The sequence below is a fragment of the Pleurodeles waltl genome, chromosome 1_2 (assembly GCF_031143425.1).
Source record: "Pleurodeles waltl isolate 20211129_DDA chromosome 1_2, aPleWal1.hap1.20221129, whole genome shotgun sequence".
Lineage (NCBI taxonomy): Eukaryota > Metazoa > Chordata > Amphibia > Caudata > Salamandridae > Pleurodeles > Pleurodeles waltl.
The window spans coordinates 170,756,974-170,779,615 of NC_090437.1; the positions used below are offsets into that span (position 1 = coordinate 170,756,974).

Here is a 22,642-nt window from a genome sequence, read left to right on the forward strand (position 1 = left end):
GCCACCCCTGGGGGCAGATCAGTCTAATAATAGGCCGATCTTCCCCCAGGGGGGCCAGAAATGGCCTAAAATAAATTTGCCCCCCGAACCTCCACCCCCCCACCCCCAGGAGCGACCCTTGCCTACGGGGTCGCTCCCCCTGCGTGACATTGGCGCCAAAAAACAAATCCCCGGTGCCTAGTGGTTTCTGCCCCCTTGGGGGCAGATTGACCTAAAATCGACCCATCTGCCCCCAAGGGGGGCAGAAATGCTCTAAATACAGTTTGTCCCCCAGGGAAGCGACCCTTGTCTGATGGGTCGCTCCCCATCTCTAAAAAACCACACAAAAAAAATGTGCCCATAGGCCGATCTTCCCCCAGGGGGGGCAGAAATGGCCTAAAATAAATTTGCATCCCCAACCCCCACCCCCCACCAGGAGCGACCCTTGCCTACGGGGTCGCTCCCCCTGCGTGACATTGGTGCCAAAAAACAAATCCCCGGTGCCTAGTGGTTTCTGCCCCCTTGGGGGCAGATTGACCTAAAATCGACCCATCTGCCCCCAAGGGGGGCAGAAATGCTCTAAATACAGTTTGTCCCCCAGGGGAGCGACCCTTGTCTGATGGGTCGCTCCCCATCTCTAAAAAAACAAACAAACAAAAAACAAAAAAAAAATTGCCCTGGCGCCTAGAGGTTTCTGCCACCCCTGGGGGCAGATCAGTCTAATAATAGGCCGATCTTCCCCCAGGGGGGGCAGAAATGGCCTAAAAATAAAATTGCATCCCCAACCCCCACCCCCCCACCAGGAGCGACCCTTGCCTACTGGGTCGCTCCCCCTGCGTGACATTGGCGCCAAAAAACAAATCCACGGTGCCTAGTGGTTTCTGCCCCCTTGGGGGCAGATTGACCTAAAATCGACCCATCTGCCCCCAAGGGAGGCAGAAATGCTCTAAATACAGTTTGTCCCCCAGGGGAGCGACCCTTGTCTGATGGGTCGCTCCCCATCTCTAAAAAAACAAACAAACAAAAAAAAAAACACAAAAAAAAAATTTGCCTTGGCAACAAGAGGTTTCTGCCCCCAGGGGGGGCAGAAATGGCCTAAAATAAATTTGCCCCCCCCAACCCCCACCCCCCCCACCAGGAGCGACCCTTGCCTACGGGGTCGCTCCCCCTGCGTGACATTGGCGCCAAAAAACAAATCCCCGGTGCCTAGTGGTTTCTGCCCCCTTGGGGGCAGATTGACCTAAAATCGACCACAGTTTGCCCCCCAGAGGAGCGACCCTTGTCTGATGGGTCGCTCCCCATCTCTATAAAAACAAACAAACAAAAAAAAACACACAAAAAAAATTTGCCCTGGCAACAAGAGGTTTCTGCCCTGGCCGATCTGCCCCCAGGGGGGGCAGAAATGGCCTAAAATAAATTTGCCCCCCCAACCCCAACCCCCCCACCAGGAGCGACCCTTGCCTACGGGGTCGCTCCTCCTGCGTGACATTGGCGCCAAAAAACAAATCCCCGGTGCCTAGTGGTTTCTGCCCCCTTGGGGGCAGATTGACCTAAAATCGACCACTTCTGCCCCCAAGGGGGGCAGAAATGCTCTAAATACAGTTTGCCCCCCAGGGGAGCGACCCTTGTCTGATGGGTCGCTCCCCATCTCTAAAAAAACAAACAAACAAAAAAAAAAAACACCAAAAAAGAAATTTGCCCTGGCAACAAGAGGTTTCTGCCCCCCGGGGGCAGATCGGCCTAATAATAGGCCGATCTGCCCCCAGGGGGGCCAGGAATGGCCTAAAATAAATTTGCTCCCCAAACCCCCACCCCCCCACCAGGAGCAACCCTTGCCTACGGGGTCGCTCCCCCTGCGTGACATTGGCGCCAAAAAACAAATCCCCGGTGCCTAGTGGTTTCTGCCCCCTTGGAGGCAGATTGACCTAAAATCAACCACTTCTGCCCCCAAGGGGGGCAGAAATGCTCTAAATACAGTTTGCCCCCCAGGGGAGCGACCCTTGTCTGATGGGTCGCTCCCCATCTCTAAAAAAACAAAAAAAAAAAAAAAAAAAAAACACCCCAAAAAAATTTGCCCTGGCAACAAGAGGTTTCTGCCACCCCTGGGGGCAGAAATGGCCTAAAATAAATTTGCCCCCCAACCACCACCCCCCCACCAGGAGCGACCCTTGCCTATGGGGTCGCTCCCCCTGCATGACATTGGCGCCAAAAAACAAATCCACGGTGCCTAGTGGTTTCTGCCCCCTTGGGGGCAGATTGACCTAAAATCGACCACTTCTGCCCCCAAGGGGGGCAGAAATGCTCTAAATACAGTTTGCCCCCCAGGGGAGCGACCCTTGTCTGATGGGTCGCTCCCCATCTGTAAAAAACCACACAAAAAAAATGAGCCCTGGCGCCTACAGGTTTCTGCCCCCCCTGGGGGCAGATCGGCCTAATAATAGGCCGATCTTCCCCCAGGGGGGGCAGAAATGGCCTAAAATAAATTAGCATCCCCAACCCCCACCCCCCACCAGGAGCGACCCTTGGCTACGGGGTCGCTCCCCCTGCGTGACATTGGCGCCAAAAAACAAATCCCCGGTGCCTAGTGGTTTCTGCCCCCTTGGGGGCAGATTGACCTAAAATCGACCCATCTGCCCCCAAGGGGGGCAGAAATGCTCTAAATACAGTTTGTCCCCCAGGGGAGCGACCCTTGTCTGATGGGTCGCTCCCCATCTCTAAAAAAACAAACAAACAAAAAAAAAAAACACAAAAAAAAATTTGTCTTGGCAACAAGAGGTTTCTGTCCCCCCGGGGGCAGAAATGGCCTAAAATAAATTTGCCCCCCCAACCCCCACCCCCCCACCAGGAGCGACCCTTGCCTACGGGGTCGCTCCCCCTGCGTGACATTGGCGCCAAAAAACAAATCCCCGGTGCCTAGTGGTTTCTGCCCCCTTGGGGGCAGATCGACCTAAAATCGACCACTTCTGCCCCCAAGGGGGGCAGAAATGCTCTAAATACAGTTTGCCCCCCAGAGGAGCGACCCTTGTCTGATGGGTCGCTCCCCATCTCTATAAAAACAAACAAACAAAAATAAAACACACAAAAAAAATTTGCCCTGGCAACAAGAGGTTTCTGCCCTGGCCGATCTGCCCCCAGGGGGGGCAGAAATGGCCTAAAATAAATTTGCCCCCCCAACCCCAACCCCCCCACCAGGAGCGACCCTTGCCTACGGGGTCGCTCCCCCTGCGTGACTTTGGCGCCAAAAAACAAATCCCCGGTGCCTAGTGGTTTCTGCCCCCTTGGGGGCAGATTGACCTAAAATCGACCACTTCTGCCCCCAAGGGGGGCAGAAATGCTCTAAATACAGTTTGCCCCCCAGGGGAGCGACCCTTGTCTGATGGGTGGCTCCCCATCTCTAAAAAAAACAAACAAACAAAAAAAAAAAACACCAAAAAAGAAATGTGCCCTGGCAACAAGAGGTTTCTGCCCCCCGGGGGCAGATCGGCCTAATAATAGGCCGATCTGCCCCCTGGGGGGCCAGGAATGGCCTAAAATAAATTTGCTCCCCAAACCCCCACCCCCCCACCAGGAGCAACCCTTGCCTACGGGGTCGCTCCCCCTGCGTGACATTGGCGCCAAAAAACAAATCCCCGGTGCCTAGTGGTTTCTGCCCCCTTGGAGGCAGATTGACCTAAAATCAACCACTTCTGCCCCCAATGGGGGCAGAAATGCTCTAAATACAGTTTGCCCCCCAGGGGAGCGACCCTTGTCTGATGGGTCGCTCCCCATCTCTAAAAAAACAAAAACAAAAAAAAAAAACACCCAAAAAAAATTTGCCCTGGCAACAAGAGGTTTCTGCCCCCCCTGGGGGCAGAAATGGCCTAAAATAAATTTGCCCCCCACCCCTCACCAGGAGCGACCCTTGCCTACGGGGTCGCTCCCCCTGCATGACATTGGCGCCAAAAAACAAATCCACGGTGCCTAGTGGTTTCTGCCCCCTTGGGGGCAGATTGACCTAAAATCGACCACTTCTGCCCCCAAGGGGGGCAGAAATGCTCTAAATACAGTTTGCCCCCCAGGGGAGCGACCCTTGTCTGATGGGTCGCTCCCCATCTCTAAAAAAACAAACAAACAAAAAAAAAAACACAATTTTTTTTTTGCCCTGGCAACAAGAGGTTTCTGCCCCGGCCGATCTGCCCCCAGGGAGGGCAGAAATGGCCTAAAATAAATTTGCCCCCCCAACCCCCACACCCCCACCAGGAGCGACCCTTGCCTACGGGGTCGCTCCCCCTGCGTGACATTGGCGCCAAAAAACAAATCCCCGGTGCCTAGTGGTTTCTGCCCCCTTGGGGGCAGATTGACCTAAAATCGACCACTTCTGCCCCCAAAGGGGGCAGAAATGCTCTAAATACAGTTTGCCCCCCAGGGGAGCGACCCTTGTCTGATGGGTCGCGCCCCATCTCTAAAAAAACAAACAAACAAAGAAAAAAAAACACCAAAAAAGAAATTTGCCCTGGCAACAAGAGGTTTCTGCCCCCAGGGGGGCCAGAAATGGCCTAAAATAAATTTGCTCCCCAAACCCCCACCCCCCCACCAGGAGCAACCCATGCCTACGGGGTCGCTCCCCCTGCGTGACATTGGCGCCAAAAAACAAATCCCCGGTGCCTAGTGGTTTCTTCCCCCTTGGGGGCAGATTGACCTAAAATCAACCACTTCTGCCCTCAAGGGGGGCAGAAATGCTCTAAATACAGTTTGCCCGCCAGGGGAGCGACCCTTGTCTGATGGGTCGCTCCCCATCTCTAAAAAAACAAACAAACAAAAAAAAAAAACCACCCCAAAAAAATTTGCCCTGACAACAAGAGGTTTCTGCCCCCCCTGGGGGCAGAAATGGCCTAAAATAAATTTGCCCCCCCAACCCCCACGCCCCCACCAGGAGCGACCCTTGCCTACGGGGTCGCTCCCCCTGCATGACATTGGCGCCAAAAAACAAATCCCCGGTGCCTAGTGGTTTCTGCCCCCTTGGGGGCAGATTGACCTAAAATCGACCACTTCTGCCCCCAAGGGGGGCAGAAATGCTCTAAATTCAGTTTGCCCCCCAGGGGAGCGACCCTTGTCTGATGGGTCGCTCCCCATCTCTAAAAAAACAAACAAACAAAAAAAAAAACACAATTTTTATTTTGCCCTGGCAACAAGAGGTTTCTGCCACGGCCGATCTGCCCCCAGGGGGGGCAGAAATGGCCTAAAATAAATTTGCCCCTCCAACCCCCACCCCCCCACCAGGAGCGACCCTTGCCTACGGGGTCGCTCCCCCTGCGTGACATTGGCGCCAAAAAACAAATCCCCGGTGCCTAGTGGTTTCTGCCCCTTTGGGGGCAGATTGACGTAAAATCGACCAATCTGCCCCCAAGGGGGGAAGAAATGCTCTAAATACAGTTTGCCCCCCAGGGGAGCGACCCTTGCCTGATGGGTCGCTCCCCATCTCTAAAAAAAACCAAACAAACAAAAAAAAAAAACACACAAAATAAATTTGCCCTGGCGCCTAGAGGTTTCTGCCCCCCCCGGGGGTAGATCGGCCTAATACCAATAGTCCAATGGGGTCGCTCCCCATCTGTAAAACAAAAAACAAAAAAATAAAAAAATCCCTGGTGCCTAGTGGTTTCTGCCCCCCTTGGGGCCTTCCCAAAAAAATGCCCCCCCTGGGAGCGACCCTTGCCCAAGGGGTCGCTCCCGTTGCGTGAAATTCGCGTGCAAAAAAAAACTCCCTGGTGTCTAATGGTTTCTGCCCCCCTTGGGGGCAGATTGGCCTCATCAAAATAGGCCAATCTGCCCCCAAGGGGGGCAGAAATGGCCTAAATATAATTTGCCCCCTAGGGGAGCGACCCTTGCCTAAGGGGTCGCTCCCCACCAAAAAAAAAAAGAAAACTTCACAAAAATAAAAAATAAAAAAAAAGGTCCCTGGTGCCTAGAGGTTTCTGCCCCCCCTGGGGGCAGATCGGCCTAATAATAGGCCAATCTGCCCCCAGGGGGGGCAGAAAAGGCCTTCCTAAAAAAATGCCCCCCCTGGGAGCGACCCTTGCCCAAGGGGTCGCTCCCTTTTGCCAATTTCATTGAAAAAAAAAAAATCCCTGGTGTCTAGTGGGGTTTCAAAAGCCGGATTGCAAGCAATCCGGCTTTTGAAACCTGTGAGAGACTTCAAAGGGAAGGAAATACATTTCCTTCCGTTTGAAGCCTCTCGGGGCCTCCCCCATGGCATTGAAAGAGAAATGCAAAAGCATTTCTCTTTCAAGAGCTTCCAGCGCAATGGGGGAGACCCTGTGACTAATCAGCACGCGCTCGCCCGCTGACGTCACAGGTGGAGTTGGGGGGGTCGGGGGTGGGAGGGGAAGGGCTTCCCCTTCCATCCCTGACTTGGGGGGGTGGGGGGAACCCCACAGAGGGAGCGCTAGCACTCCCTCTGGGCTCTGTGCACAGGACGTAATGGTTACGTCCTGGGCACAGCAGCACTGTGCCTCAGGACGTAACCATTACGTCCTGGGCACAGAAGGGGTTAAGCAAAGGTGCTCTGCCTTTGCAGCGCCTGGCCGCCCTGGAAGTAGATTTGGCTGCAACAGAGCAAACTATATATATCCACACTTTCCTCCAGTGAATACAAGAAGAAGCAGCACTCCAGAGCGAGTATTCATCAATTTAATTTATGGTCCCAACAGGAACGCGTTTCGGCACAACTGCCTTCATCGGCCTGTTGGCCGCCATCTTAATTTGCTGTTTATACACATCGGATCGTCTTTCTTCACTTTTTATCAACGTCATGATCAAAACTTAAGGATGCTTACATTATAACTATTAAATTCATTATTGCGCATTAATGTCGATACATTATTTAACAAACAAAATTATACTGAAATGGCACACCATACACTTAATGCCGTATATCCACCCAAAATAATCACCATAACGATGCCGATAGTTCTACAATAATTTTCAGTTTTTGACATTACTGGATTTCTTATGATAATTTAACACACTTGAATAGTGCAAAATTCTTACTACTGTATAACATATGACATTAAATACACTTACACTGCCTATAAAGGCATATGTGCGAAAAATTTATAAACATTATACAAATCTATATTTTAACTCATATTACTCCGCATCATTAATTAATCTTGACCATGACCTAAACCATCTTTACAAAATTTCCCTGAGAGCAGAAAAAAAAGTTTAAAATATAACCTTGCCACATTGACCACTGCTGCATCATTATTACACAATCTATTACCTTTCCATCTCATTACTGTATAGTTTGTGTAGAATTATTTTCCTAATGTGATAAAAAACAACTGCAGGGTCTACAAAACTGTCATTCTAAAACTGCAATCCCTAATTTAAGTCTTCAAATGCATGTGTAACTCTTCCCTTTTGTTCAATCTATTAGGTTCTTTACTATCAAACAACAAAATATATCTAGACTCCAGTGTTCTTAGCTTTTTTTCTCTATCACCTCCTCTGGGATCCTTAGGTATCCCATCTATCACACTATATTTTAAGTTAGTGATGTCTCCTCCATGAACTTCCGAATGTGTTTAGCTACCGGGTATGAATCGTTCTGATTTTGCACCGCTCTAAGATGTTGTAAAACACGTTTATGTACCTGTAATTTTGTGCTGCCTATATACATCTTGAGACAGCTACATTTAAGTGTGTAGATGACATATTCACTTTTGCATGTATACAGTCCCTTAATTTTATGTATAATTTTGTCATTAATCACTACTGATTTGATGCTCTCTCCATTTCTGCAGGCCTTGCATTTCGTACATCTGACAAAGCCATCAATTGGTGTTAACCACATTGGTTCGGTCCCACCTTGTCTGATATCACTTCTCACTAGTGCATCTCGCATAGATTTCCCTCATCTAAATGTTATCTGTGGATTTTTCCTAAGGTCCTTGCTTATAACAGGATCGCTTCTTAGTAAATGCCAATGTTTCTGTAAAATCATTTGAATTCTTGAATGAGCCTCATTATATGTAGTTATAAATCTCACCATAGCTTGCTTCTCACACTGCATGCTGTTATTGTTATTCTTATTCTTGCATGTATCAAATAGAATTCTGTCTCTAATGTGCATATCCACCTTCTTATTGGCCTTAGAGATAGTATTGATGGAATATCCCCTTTCCCTAAACCGTGATACCATTTCCTTTTCAACTTCGTCAAATTTATGCTCAGTACTACAGATCCGTTTTGCTCTTAACAGTTCTCCATAGGGAATACTCTTTTTAAAGGTACAGGATGATGACTTCTTGCATGCAGCAAACTGTTGCCTGCCGTTGGTTTCCTATATAACGTAGTTTGCAACCTAGCATTTTCTATGGAAATCTTCACATCTAAAAATTCTAGTTCTCTAGTATTTATGTTTGCTGTAAATCTAAGGTTCAAATCACTATCATTTATTTCTTTTGCAAACTCTTCCGCACTTGAGGCATGAATAGTAATCACAATCAATAAGCACGATTTCCGACTGAATATATATTTTAAGATGGCCTGATCTAAGAAAGAATGATTTAGAATAAAACCCCCAAAATACAAACCTAAGAAATGTGCAACATGACTTGTAACCTCCTCTGCCCCCCAACAATTGCCTTCTATCTCTGTGCACTTAAAGTGTCTCAGCATAAGCTAAGCGTACTGCGAAGTAATAATGGAAAGTTGGCCACTGTTATTGTTTAATCTTGGAGTTGCTATCTTTGTTGGCTAATATAAGTAGATGCACCATTGAGAGTTAGTAGATATGTGTATATGTGGGTGATGTTCTTATGTAAACATTTCCCACAGGCACTATGCTGGTGCCGGTTTGCTTAGTAATTGTTTATCTACTATTGCCTACAAAAATAGGTTAATAAAGAAATATATGCAAAGCAGGATTGTGCATAACATGTTCACTGTAGCAGGTTTTTTCCATTTTGGTTGGCCTCTTTTTTCATCTCTGCATGAAGATGCAACATGCATTAATAGGATCCAGGGTAAAACATTTGTTGTTGGAGAGAAGAGTGGGATGTGTACTGCTCTGTTTTGCACAGGGTAGGTTTAACTACTTCCCAGTTTCTATTCTTACACAACACACCTGTCACCTTTTCAGAATTGAAATGAGAGTAATAATTGTACAGCCTTACAGAGTCATAAGAGTACGCGACCATGGTGGAAATCTTGGAAAAGGGATGTATTTTGAAGAGCACTTCACATTTAACTGGAAATTTCTGATCCTTAAGAAGGTTGGGTGAATACTCTTGCTGATTACTCTAGCAGCTTAAATGTACAAGGAGCAGGTGAATTCATATTTGGAAAATATTTAGGAAATTGTGTTTTTAAGCCTGTTGGACACACATGCATATCAATAAGCAAACAAACAGCCTGTCTTAAATGGTATGATTTTTGAGTCTCAGGTGTCCAGGGCGAGATGTACCTTTTCTTGGCTGCCCTTTGGGGATATGGATTTAGTACAGGCATTTTTTTTAAGGCTGTTTGTAGGAGACTGTTGTATTGAATCTCAATCAGTGCTTTTATTCTCACATTCTTTCACTGGATGCACTGCATGAGCACCTTCACTTTTCACTTATGGAGTAACCTCAATCAATTTCTGTGTAAATATCTTAATTTATAGTTGTTTGAATATATGCAAAAACTGTAACTTAAACAGTTCCTTGTGTGTTTTTTTCATATTTTTGTTTTCAAATGTTTTTTCCCATATGCATTTGTTTGTGAGGGGATTCATACCCTATATATATATATTTTTTTTTTTTACTAAATAATTCTATGTGAAATGGCCATTCTGCTCTAACAGGACCATTTGTCTCTTTGCATTTTCTCAGACAGCAAACCTGTTATTCTAACCATTTGTACACAAAAGCTTTATGGTTTGCATCTTTGGCCTGATATACAGCTTCCTGGGTCTACCAGTTCTAGAACCCCAACACAAAGTTGCTCCAGTGCCAGTGAAATGTACTTTACAGAGATATTAAGTGCGCATTGTCCTAACATAATTGCGTGACTGTGAGCTGTTTCCTATCCAAAATAGGGTAGCTGTTTGTTTTACTTTTTTGTTTTAATCTTGCCTACCAGATAGTGTAATCTGTCTGTTTGTGAAACCCCTGTTGTAGCTTACAGTGGGCTTTATTGACTCTGATTTGTTTGCTTCTTATTCATTCTTCCTCTTCTTGTTTTGTCCCTTTCCTGGAGCATGGTCATATTACTAGTGTACTACTGCTGCTTACGGATCAGTCACTAATTGTTTCTTTTTAGTGATACTCTATGCCAACAGCGCTGCCCTGGGGATTACGACTCCCTTCTCTGCCTGCGGTTTCAAGGCGGTAGCACTTCCCATGCACCTGGCATGAGCAGTGCAGGGGCCCCACCGGCCATCCCCATTGCAAGTGAACTTTGAGATAGGTGCTGGTGCACCCTACGCACTACAGCATTGCCGCCGGCTCTATTACGAGCCGGCGACAATGACGTAGGCTGTTTCCCGCTGGGCCAGCGGGAACCTCGTAATGGGGCTGACGGGAAGGCAGCAGCACTGTCGGCAACATACCTGTCGGGACATCGCCATAGTCGTAATCCGGGCTTAATGTCTATTTTGTCAGCGGGACACCTAGACATTAAATTACAGTCAACGGTTTAAGAGCTGTGGCACTGTGGAGCACACAACCAATCATGAAGGCTGAAAGAAATCCCATAAATTCTGGAGAACTTTGGATGCCTCTGATAGGCTATCCACCTTTTACTGTGCTTGAGCCGATTCTTGAGCCATCCCCCAAGTAAAATATTTCTCCCTGTTAGGGGAACAATAGGGGGGTGGGTACTATGATGCAACTGGCTGTTGGAAAAACAGTTAGAAGCCCACTTTCATCAAGGACGACATCCATAACGGTCCCAGGCAATCCTGTACTGAGAATATGCCCTTGGTTTTTATTTCTTCCAATAAACATATTTTAAAATACTTACGTATACTGTCAGATCAGTGGACATAAGCATAAGGAGAGTGTGATTTGCTCAGGATCAAACAGTTTGTTATCGAAGTAGATCGATTGCACTTCGATGCAAAGGCTATACATTTACCATCATGTTGTATTTTGATAATTATACCACAAGACTGGGTACTTCGCTACTCCTCTGATGATAAGATCCAGTTCTTGTTTTTTTACCTGCACCTACTAGCAGCCTTTACATTGATTCTATACAACCCCAATCTTTCCAAAAATGGATCTGAAGAATACAATAAAAAGTGATTGCCATGAATGGCTCACGTAAAAAAGGCTACCAGTTTTTTTTGAAAATTTGCTTTTTTTTCTTGGCAGGCTTCTACCTCTTTAAGGTCTGCCTAATACATGCCAGACTTGGGACTAACTGGGACTGTTAGATAAAGTTAGACTGCCCCAGACACATGCCCGCTTCATGTTGCTGTCCCCTGCCATCTGTGTTGCTCCCTCCAGCAATCATGTACTCTGTTGCTTTCTGTTGAAATCAGGCACATGAGCGGTAGTGCTCCTGCAAAATGAAGCATTCAGTCGTCTTCTAGGTATTTTTTTATTTTTCTTTACTAATCTCTAGCCGTGCTGCACATGATCAGTGGTGAGGAACCGTATTGCAAAAAAAAAAAAAATTGCAAACCCAATAGGTACCAAAGATAGAACCTATTGGGTTTGCCGATGCTTACTTATTTTTTTCCCTACGTTATTGCTGCCTTGGTACACAGATCTCAAAATTACTCAGTAGCATAGGCACAGTATTGTCACCCATGGTGTTCTCGCAGATTAAAATTACGAGAAATTACCATGGTATTTTATGCTACATATAATTATGTGTATCTCCATTGAACTGCCATAGGGTACCATTCGAAAGAGCTGAATGAGTATGAGAGCCCAGGCTTCCAACCTCTACAAAGGATCGATCTGACTGCCACCCATGCCGTGTTGGTACGTTGACAACACATTTTGTGTAGGAGAGGGTTGATGAAAACGAACATTAGTCCAATTGCAGGGAAACTAAAATAAAAGGGAATATTTCAGGAAGCTGAAGAGGTGCCTGAGTCTGTGGGTCGTGACCCACATCTAAGTATGGTTGGCAGATGTTGCAGAGAAAGCAAGATGATAATATGGTCTGTACATTGCCACCATTTCACTCCACAGGTTACAAGGCCTGTAGCAAAGCCCGAGAAGACTGGTGTGGTGGGGTAAAAAATCACCACCATAAACTAAAAGCACACTTGAGTGGCTCTGATTTACCTTGTTTCTCCACCACCACCACATTAATAAACATAATGATTCAATGTGACTCGTCGTCAGGGTTTTCTCAGCCTTCAGTGTTTAATCTGATTGCAATTTCTGCTGTCTCGTAACACTCATCATACTGACTGCTAGAGTAGACAGTCTCTGTTGTGGGTGAAGAAGCTTATAGCATTCACCATCTTAGGGATCTTTTTGCAAGTGTCTATCTCCATCCTGAATCAGTAAGATTGTAGCTTTATACTCTTCACTGTCGCTGGAGCCACTTGTTGATATTCTGTTCACTTTCTTCACTCTTAGGAAGGTTCCTCAAGGTCCATGAACAGTTCATGGCAGAAAACGTATTTGAGGACTTCCACAAGATTAGACCTTTCTTATTTAGGGGGCCATCTCAACACTTCCTGGTATTTATAGTTCGTTAAGTTGTCACCACATCTTTTAGACAAACAATAGAGGTCAGGGAATAATAACTGGATCACGGAAGTCTTTGCAACCCATGTCTTACACCTGCTGCATTTTAGCCTCATAAGTAATCAGTTACTCTTGCATACTATGGAGCTTATTCTGTATCCCCTCTATAGAAGCCATAACAATCTGCTCCCCTTTGGCCATGCTGATAAATTTTCCTTCTTACCACAGGTTGGGTGCCAGAGAAAATGTGCACCACTGAAACGATTGCTCAGCTGAAATGATAAACTGAGCCTTCTTTGATATCAGGCCCTGGTTCCCCTCTGCCCCTATCGGTGTGTTTTTCCTGATGCGTCACAGCGGGAGAAGGGGGGGGTGGGCTGTCACTCCATCACAACATGTGTCACTGTTTGGGCTGTGGCAGTAAATAAGTATTTCCTTAGTCACAAGCAAAGTTGGCACAATATCCATTTGATCTAAGTCAGGTCCATGGTGCTTAGTAACCACCTAGCCTGTCTGCACTTGTAAACCTCATCGTGAGGCCCTCTAAGGTGTAGGGTGGAGAAAGTGCCAGGTGTGGACCTCCTGGAGCTTGATGTGCCTGCTTCACCTCGCATATCCACACAAGAGCAAGAATCTCACCATCGCCTGCCTGGTTGCGAGTCCTGAAGGTCTGCTGCATCCCTCAAACTCTTTCTCTTCGGGACACCTTTGCAAGGAGTGTTAGCCACTTCCGTATTTAATCCAGGCAGTCTGAGGAGAGGCAGTGGTATATCATTGTAATCATAGAGTTCCCTGCTTTTTTAAGGGGAAGTTCAGGTTGAAGGAGAAGGTAAATTATGTTAATAAGTGAATTACTGAAAAGTGTCAGACAAGGACATTTATGCACTGTAGCCTGCATCATCAGACTGTAATGTTAAACTGTATTGTTTTGTTGTCAGGCTGAAACAACAAAACAATGTGCTATTTACATTTTATGCACAAGGTGTGACCAGGTTATTAACACCACTGAAGATTTACAAGAATTAAGATTATATTTCAACTGCCTGTGTGAAAGTCAACATTCAGGTGTGGGTTAATGCTTTGAAAATTGACTTGTTCCCCATGTGAGAGGCATTCATTGCTGTTGCTTATGCTACGACTGTTCTCTGTATGTGTGCCTCACCTTTCCTGTCCTGTACAAATACTGTTTGAGGAAAGCCTGCACTGAAGGCATGTGCTCCATATGAGAGATTAGTGATGCCATCATATATTCTGTATGTGAGGGAAGCCTGTATTGCTTGTGCCTCTGTTACAAATAATATGCGTTTCAACAAAACTTGCACTTCTGCTACCCTTATGGGCACTGCAGCTGCCTCTAATCTGAACAAAACGTGCATCCTGTTGTCAATGCTGGACCAGTAATAAGTGTTAAAGAGGATGATGTTCTGCTACTGCCTGCGCTTTATCTTATTTGTATATATGGAGACCTTGCACTAGTGATGCCTATCCTGTATTTGTTCTTCGTATGAGCAAAACATGCACCCTCACTGCCACTCTGTCTCCTTCTCTTTTTTTGCTCTTTTCTCTCTGGTGTCTCTGTGTCTCTCTTTTTGTTGGTCTCCTTTGCCCTCTCTAATTAAGTACGTTCTGTTTTATGTGATGTGAAAACATTGCCATAGAGTCAGGTTTTCACATAGTGAAGTAAATGACTTTGTCAACTGTAATGTGTTCTTCCTTGCACAGGTAACATTCGAGGATGTTGCTGCCTGTTTCTCTGAAGAGGAGTGGAGGTTGTTATACGAGTGGCAGAAGGAGCTGTATACAAATGTAATGAAGGAAATTCACCAGGCCTTGACCTTACTAGGTAACATATCACAACATTTCACCTTTAAATGTTACATAATGCATGGCAAGTCCACCCTAAATAAATAATAATTTCACTTAATTGGTAATGATCTAACCACATGTGGGAATGTTCAGCATACATTAATATATGTCCACGTACTGCTCGTAAATTCAGAAGCTATTTAATTAGTCATGGCAAGTTTCAAAACGAAAGTTAGTGGTAATAAATACAGACCTCTCAGATATATGTACTGGGATAGTTCTTGTGTGCTTATGAACGGCCACAGTGTTTTCCTTATTTTCTACACCTGAGCTGGTAGCGAAATTTGGCACCTAAATTTAGCAGTGAGCAGCCAAGAAACATTATAGAGGAAGTTATACTCTCCCATTTCATCCCTATTTATTGGTATGATCATTACGAATGTGGGCAGTACTCCATGGGGAGAAGCTCAGCCTCTTCACAGTGTACAAAACATTGCTCTTATTGATATATGCAATAACAATAATAACCCTACAGCTCTTCTCTTTTTATTTATTTTTTTGTTTTATTGTTTGCACTGAGTTCATTATAAAATGTTATTCATTGATTTTTCTCACGTAGCTCTAGCCTACGCTGAGCTGGACAGTGTTCTATATTAGTCACAATTCTTTGTGTATGCTAGCCATGTAAGGGTGCCAAGCAGGACTATCTGACCTTCCTTCCAGGAAATTCATTTCCCAGCTTGTTGAAACGCGAGCCTGTGCCTCCTTTTGTGGTTTGCAGCTCTGGAGACTTAGCATGTCTCTCTTGGTATGCTGTTGTACTTGCGATACATGTAAATCATACAGGTACACTGTTCCGCAGGAGTATACAGCACTTCACTAGGCACACTGCAGTATAGAAGCAAGAGCCCTCACACATCCAATTGGATGTCATGCTTCATCATAGGGCATGCTCCTCGTCAGACTGGCGCTGCAGTATCTGACGGGCCCCTCGGGGGGTTCTTTGTCGGAGAGCTTGACCAATAGTGCATGCAGTAGTAAATAAACGTGGGGATGAATTCAAACCTATGATCAGAGAGGAGCTACAGAAAAAAGAGGGATAAAATTGGCTCAAGACCCTCAGAACATCTACATTTTGTTGAGCTAAGGGGGTCTCGGTCAAGGTTAAAACACACTCAGGAGTGAGGTGGACGTAATGTTCCATCACTCAACCAAGATATAAGGAGTGAAAGAGAGGGCTTCTCACAATCACTAGTCTAGGTCAACATGTTTCACGCCTAACCAGTCCCTACGGATCTAATGGCATTTCATCAGGACCAAAAACAACAAAGGTCTCCTACTCTACACTACATATCAAAGGGTGTAATGCAGGTGTGTAAGACAATGTGTCAATTTATTCAAAAAGCTACACACCTAACAATATAGGTAGATGGGCGCCTGTGAAGAGAGAAAAACATAACAAAGTAACGATATGATACAAATGCATATACAAATAAACTCACAAGGAGGTGTCGTGGCACTCAGTGATGACGTGCGGCAATTCCAAGTATGAGGTACACTCTAAATAGCGACTGCTTACCATCCTTGACTGAGGTTGGTGCTCCATGGGATCATGTACATGAGGACTATCGTCACCTCTGTATAGACACAAAAAGCCCATTAGGAACCATACAGTAAAAATCAGTAGTAAGGATATAGCTACTGAAAGGTAATGTCTTATGCACAGTCAACATTTGAAAGGAACTCTACATATCTTGTGACACAGACCTCAGAAACAGTTAATCATGTGGTTGCTGGGTGGTCAGAACTCATGTAGTGCCCCAAAGACGACCCTATACTCAAAGTCATGGTCAATTAATGAATCAGTAACTGGCAAAAGTAGGAGTAAAATGTATTAATGAATGGAAAGGGTTGAGCTCAAATAGATAGGGGTCACATCAAAGGCACATAACAACACTGTGTCTCACTAGAACCGTTGAGGTCACGTGAGTGGTGAATAAAGTGACAACCATAATGTCACAAAGAACCAAACAAACGACTGGTCCGTGTATCGCCCATTACGCTGCAAAAAGAACATAGGAAGGACCTCGTACTAGAGCAGTGGTGTCATCAACACAAAGGACGGACCAAGACCTCGGGCTGAATAGCAATACATTAAATTAGACAGAGGACCAAACTTGACCTTGCGGTGTATCTGTATGTAGAACAATACCCATGTCCCATGAGACCCTCTAAAAGAGGCACAATAAGTTTGCAAATATAGAGTGACAGTAACCTGTAATTGCAAACTACGTTAATAAGGCTCCAGAAGAAAATGCCCAAAATTATCAAAAAATGTGGCATGTGGAAATATACAAAGAGGTTTTAACACCAAAGATGCGTCAGGACACATATATAGGCTAAAGGAATGACATGAAAAACAGGTCGACAAGTAGCATATGTCAAAGTCTCTGCCTTTCAAGTGAATAACTCCCTCGGTGATTCAGTTAGCAGGATCAGGGTGCTAGGATAGAGCCTCAAGAGGTAGGGAGAAGCTTATCCATGGAATGCCATCATTGAGTCCATGTAAATGAGTCCAGAGTCTAAATAACCAGCACTGTTCTTTTTCTAAAAAAGTTTTAGAACTGTTGGGCAGGTAATTGGGTGTATCGAGAACAACCCACCACACATCATTCGGAGTATGGTTTTCAGCAAACTGGGTGGGTTGTCATTCCAATATAGTGTAAACTGCAGGGACACGTAATAATGTAGATGCAGTTATGCCAACTACCAGTGGGTTCTAAATCGAGACAGTCTACCCTCCCCGTCTAGTTAGTGCACATACATTGCAAACCCCACATGGATGATGTCTTAATACAGGAGGAAGTTGCCACAATGTCTTCTGGCTTGATTCTGTATGTATATTCATTGGGCGAGTATGTAATTTACAAATTATTTCCCTGCAGGGACTGTACTCACCTGTGCATGTATCCGCGATCATTGGCGGCCAAAACGTGCAAAGTGCGTAATTATACAGACCCCCCATGGGGACATAGAGGCTCTACGCATGAGAGGAAAGGCTAATTACCACACCTGGATGGTTGTTCTGTCAGATTACGTGCTTATGAGCGCCCTGTCACAGGTTAGCGAGACGTGCAGAGCGCAGTTTGAATGTGGCTCCTCCTGGTGGCTGGAGGCCAACACAGCTCTGGCCCCAGGCACCGCAGCCGGTCAAGGAAGTTAACAGAGGCGGCGGAGGAACAACAAGCGTTGCCGTGGCCGCACACTGAAGGCAACACGTTTGTAATTCTCCACACAAATATATCTTTAAAGCAAAGAGATCTTACAAACTTATCAAGCCATAACCTTCACAAATCCTCAATAAACACAGAAGTTAAGAAGGCCAAGTGGCCGGAGGGACTTAACTTAGCTGCTGAGCAGCAAAGAAAGAGGAGGCAGCAACAGCGTTGTGGGACTGTGGAGGAATCCTGGTATTATCTGATTGGATGTTGACTTTTTCCCCTGGGTTTATGGTAAACGAAGTGTGTTGAAGTTTTAAGTGTGGCTACTGATAATAAAACCAAAAAAGATAAAGCGTAATCCTCGCCCCTGGTCCTACCATAGAATTACTTGTCTCAAAACTATCAATAATCAAGAAACAATCATAATTTCCAAATACAGAATTTTTTTCAAAATAGCTGTTTTTTTTGTTTTTTTTCCCCAAAAACATCAAAACAGATCTTAGACTTCTGTCCTCTGAAATGGCTTCCAGTTTTTGATAGAAAACATTAGTATAATTCTCTAAAATCAACTTGGTACAAAACTTTTTTCTCTGATTCAAAAAATGTTTGTCAGTAAGCCATGGTGTAAATATAGGGCATGAAGGTAAAAATCTCAAAAATTAATTGGTGTGGTCACTAGGTTGTATTTCTTTTCATGGTGTGTGGAGTAACGGTGGGTGGGTGTTTAGGAAAGGTAATTGTCGTGTTAACAGTTAGGCTGTTATGTCTGACAATGAAAATTTGCTCTCAAGGCACACTTTTACTATTCATACAACAGCTTAAGATAATGAGTTTGAATGTAACCCTCAAAGGACAGTTGGTTAAAGAAGAGGTAATGGCTTATAAATAAGGCTCCCGGTTTTATAGTATTTAATAAATGTACATTTAATTGGCATGACTAGTCATAAATGATAAACCAATACACTTGTGTGAAAACATGTACATCTGCATTTGCATCTGTTTAAGCCTCATTAGGAAACTTTCTCTCTTTTTCTGACTCCCTTTCATGTCCATCCGTACAGTTATTGACCTGGCAGTCAGCATTTACAATCATTCAAAAAGCAACCTAATTTCCGTTTTTATTCATATTTAAAAATAAATACGGACAGGAAAATAAACAGTTTTCTGTCTGCATTTATCTGTAAAAATCAGTAAAAACTGAAAAATGGGAGCGGTACTTACAAACCTCATATTTTGTGTCTTGTTGAGTCTAATTTGACATATAAAGACAGAGTACTGTTTCGGCAATTGCTTGCACAGCTCAGCAGGTCTCAATTTACGGGGGTTCCTATATTAAGCATTCACTGTTATGAATTCAGAGTTAATCGAACTGCATCTGATTTGCATGGTAGTAGGGCAGTCTCACAGATTAGTGTGGCTAGTAAAGATTTTACCATCTGCACTGTCTATGCCCCAATACAGATGATCCGGAGTTGTTAGAAATGTTACATTTCGAGTTGGCATGCTGGACTGGGGAATTATTGATTCTTGGTGACTTTAATTGCATCGTGAGCTATAAGCAGGTAGACCTATGGAGAAGCTGCATCCCCCCCCCCCCCCCAACCATGCGCCAATATAAGTTCTGTCCGGCACTCCACGGTCATTATTTCATTTTAATATGATTTTGTTTCACATGATCTGATTAGTGAATCAAGAATTGAACTCTGCTGAAAAGTTACTTCAGATCATAACCCTTTATTGTTAACAATTCAGATCTCTAATTCCCTAAAGGATCTGCAAAAAATGGCTTTCCTAGATCATTATTATTAAGTTCTTAGTATATAAAAAGGATGAACACCCATATAATGGAATTAATTATTGTTAACCTGGGTTTTGCTGCTCCTAATATTGTTTGGGATATAGTGAAGGCGCCTGAGTGGGGAGCCACTGCACAGTCTATTTCTGAGCAGAATAAATCACATAAGGAGCGAGCACAGTTATTTGTACTCTGAGTCAAAAGTGAGAGAACAGACACTTGCCCATGCAGTACTAGAGAGAGACCCTAATAAATCATAGATACAACTTGAAATGGTTAAATGTTATTGCAGTGTCAATCGTAATACTTGCCAGGGATGCCCACTGTTCCTGCTCCTATTTTCTCTTTTGCTGTTTCTTACTGTTGCTGTTTCTTACTGTTAATTTAGGGATAGCAACAACTGTGGTAAATGAAATGGAGATTAAGATTAGTGCGTTTACGAATGATGTGGCTGTGGGTTCGTCTAACCCAATCAAAGCTTTGCAATTAATCGCCAGTGGTTTGGGTGTCTTCTCTGGGTATCGTCTTAATTTACTGAAAACTCAATTTTGAGCCTTGTATGTATTGTAAAAGAGCCAAGTGTTGTTTTAGGTGCAATTTATTTGGTAATTAAGATCAGCTCTTCTGTTAATCCTATTATTGATTTGAAATGTGAACTGCTATCTAGGTCTGTTTCTAAGATGCGGCTATGGAATTGGCAACCAGTAAATATCAGTGGCCACTTTAATATTGCAAAGATTAAGATTTTCCATGCTTTTCTTTACCTTTTTCAGGTCATTCTTTTGCGAGTACCTGATTATTATTTTTAGGCGACTTGAAGGCGCAGTGTGTGGCTTTAAATGGGAATATAAGAGGGCTATGTAGCCTATTCCATTTTTGAAAATCTTTGCATCAAGGGGGTGGGGGTAGACACTTCCAGATTGTAAATTCTATTTCTGGGCTTGCTTTAAAACTCGTATTCAGTGCCTAATCACAGATTATGATCCATACTGTAATACCCTTGATTTTCAAATAGTGGCTGGAAGAGTAAAAGGGCCAGATATAGAAAGGGTTTTACTCGTCGCAAACAGCAAAAATCGCTGTTTGCGAGGTGCAAAACCCACTTCGCGTTTCCCATTTTGCGAGTCGGTAACCTGGTTACCGACTCGCAAAATGTGACTGCAAGTCGCAAATAGGAAGGGGTGTTCCCCTTCCTATTTGCGAGTCGCAGCGCGATGCAGGATTGCTTTGTGAGCGCGATCGCACAGCAATCGCAGTTACCACCAACCCTTTCATAAAAGGGAAGGGTTCCCCATGGGACCTCTTCCTCTTTGTGAATGGCCTTGAAAACATTTTTTCAGAGCAGGCAGTGGTCCTATGGACCACTGCCTGCTCTGAAAAAATGAAACTGACACGTTTCATTTTTTCCTTTTGTAATGCATCTCGTTTTCCTTTAAGGAAAACGGGCTGCATTACAAAAAAAAGCTGCTTTATTTAAAAGCAGTCACAGACATGGTGGTCTGCTGTCTCCAGCAGGCCACCATCCCTGTGAGTGCTGCGATTCGCAAGGGGGTCGCAAATTGCGACCCACCTCATTAATATTAATGAGGTGGGCCTTTGCAACCCCCTTGCGACTCGCAGATGGTGTCAGGGACACCATCCTGCATCCTGCATTGCGACTCACAAATTGCAAGTCGCTCAGACTCGCAATTTGCGAGTCGCAGTGCAGGAGTTTTCCTACATCTGGTCCAAAGTTTCTATTGTTAGGCAGTCTGACTCTAAATATTTTAAAAGGGTTTGTTTTAAGCTCATCCCTGGTATACATAGAATTCAGGGAGCTAGCTTTTCAGCCTTTCATATTTCATCTTTGCATTTCCAAACACTTCTGGGAGATCCATTTTTATAATCTATATATATTTCATGACACAGTAGCCAAGTTATGATATTCTTGGTACTTAAATCGGCAGGTCAGTTATATAATCGGAAAGGTTTTGCACTTTTGGTATGTTACAATTTAGCTTAGTAACTTCCTCAAAATAGCTTTTTTGATCATTTAAAGGTACAGGATTATTTTCATCATTATATTTCTAGTATTACTATTAGTGATAAAGTGGAGCTGCTGTCATGCTTGTACTCAGGTGATTGAAAATTAACTATGTGTAATATCTACTGAATAATAACAGAGCAAAGGGAGAATGATTTAACTAGTTTAGCTTGCAAATTGATCTCGAAGATCACTGGATGTTAAATATGTTTGTGAAATAATATACTTTTCGGTCATTTCGGTCAACCTGAAGTTAAAACAATTTAGAGCCTTCTGTATGCTCTGTTATACTCCAGAAAGAATGGGGAACTGCGATACTAACAAATTTAGTAACAAGAGTAGCTGTCTAAGATGTGGGCTACATGTGGTGTACATAGGCCACATGTTCGCCTGCTGCATACATATAGATCTGTATTGGAGAGCTATAGCTCAGCACTTGTCTCATTATTTGCAATGTGATCTGCAGTTAACTGTTGTTAGACCTGGCAGCTTTTTGGCATGTCTCCCCTGACTTTTTGCCTTCTGCACTCCTGGTTTTGGACTCTGTTTTTGCTGGTTTATTGTCTCTGCACACTTTACCACTGCTAATCAGTGCTAAAGTGCAAGTCCTCCCCATATAAATTGTACTGTGGATTGGTTTATCCATAATTGGCATATTTGATTTACTAATAAGTCCCTAGTAACATGCCCTAGAGGTGCCCAGGGCCTGTGAATCAAATGCTACTAGTGGGCCTGCAGCACTGGTTGTGCCACCCACATAAGTAGCTCTGTAATCATGTCTCAGACCTGCCACTGCAGTCTGTATGTGCAGTATTGACTGTAAATTCGACTTGGCAAGGGTACCCACTTGCCAGGCCTAAACCTTCCCTTTTCTTACATGTAAGACACCCCTAAGGTAGGCCCTAGGTAGCCCCAAGGGCAGGGTGCAGTGTATGGTTAGGGTAGGACATATAGTAATGTGTTTCATATGTCCTGACAGTGAAATATTGCTAAATTCGTTTTTCACTGTTGCAACGCCTGTCCCTCTCATAGGTTAACATGAGGGCTACCTTTAAATCTGATTAAAGTGTAAATTCCCTTTGGGAGCGGATGGACATGTGGAGTTTGGGGTCTCTTGAGCTCACAATTTAAAAATACATCT

General features: G+C 44.4%; 1 protein-coding gene across 4 annotated transcripts in view; it reads left to right on the top strand.

Annotated features, from left to right (window-relative positions):
- The window catches only part of LOC138299052 (zinc finger protein 419-like), a 233,787-nt gene that overhangs the window by 17,067 nt on the left and 194,078 nt on the right, over window positions 1-22,642 (top strand). For all 4 annotated transcript variants that reach the window (XM_069237005.1, XM_069237014.1, XM_069237032.1 and 1 more), the window contains exon 2: window positions 14,379-14,499. In XM_069237005.1, the coding sequence (XP_069093106.1) occupies window positions 14,379-14,499 (121 nt within the window). The remainder of the gene's footprint in view (window positions 1-14,378; window positions 14,500-22,642) is intronic.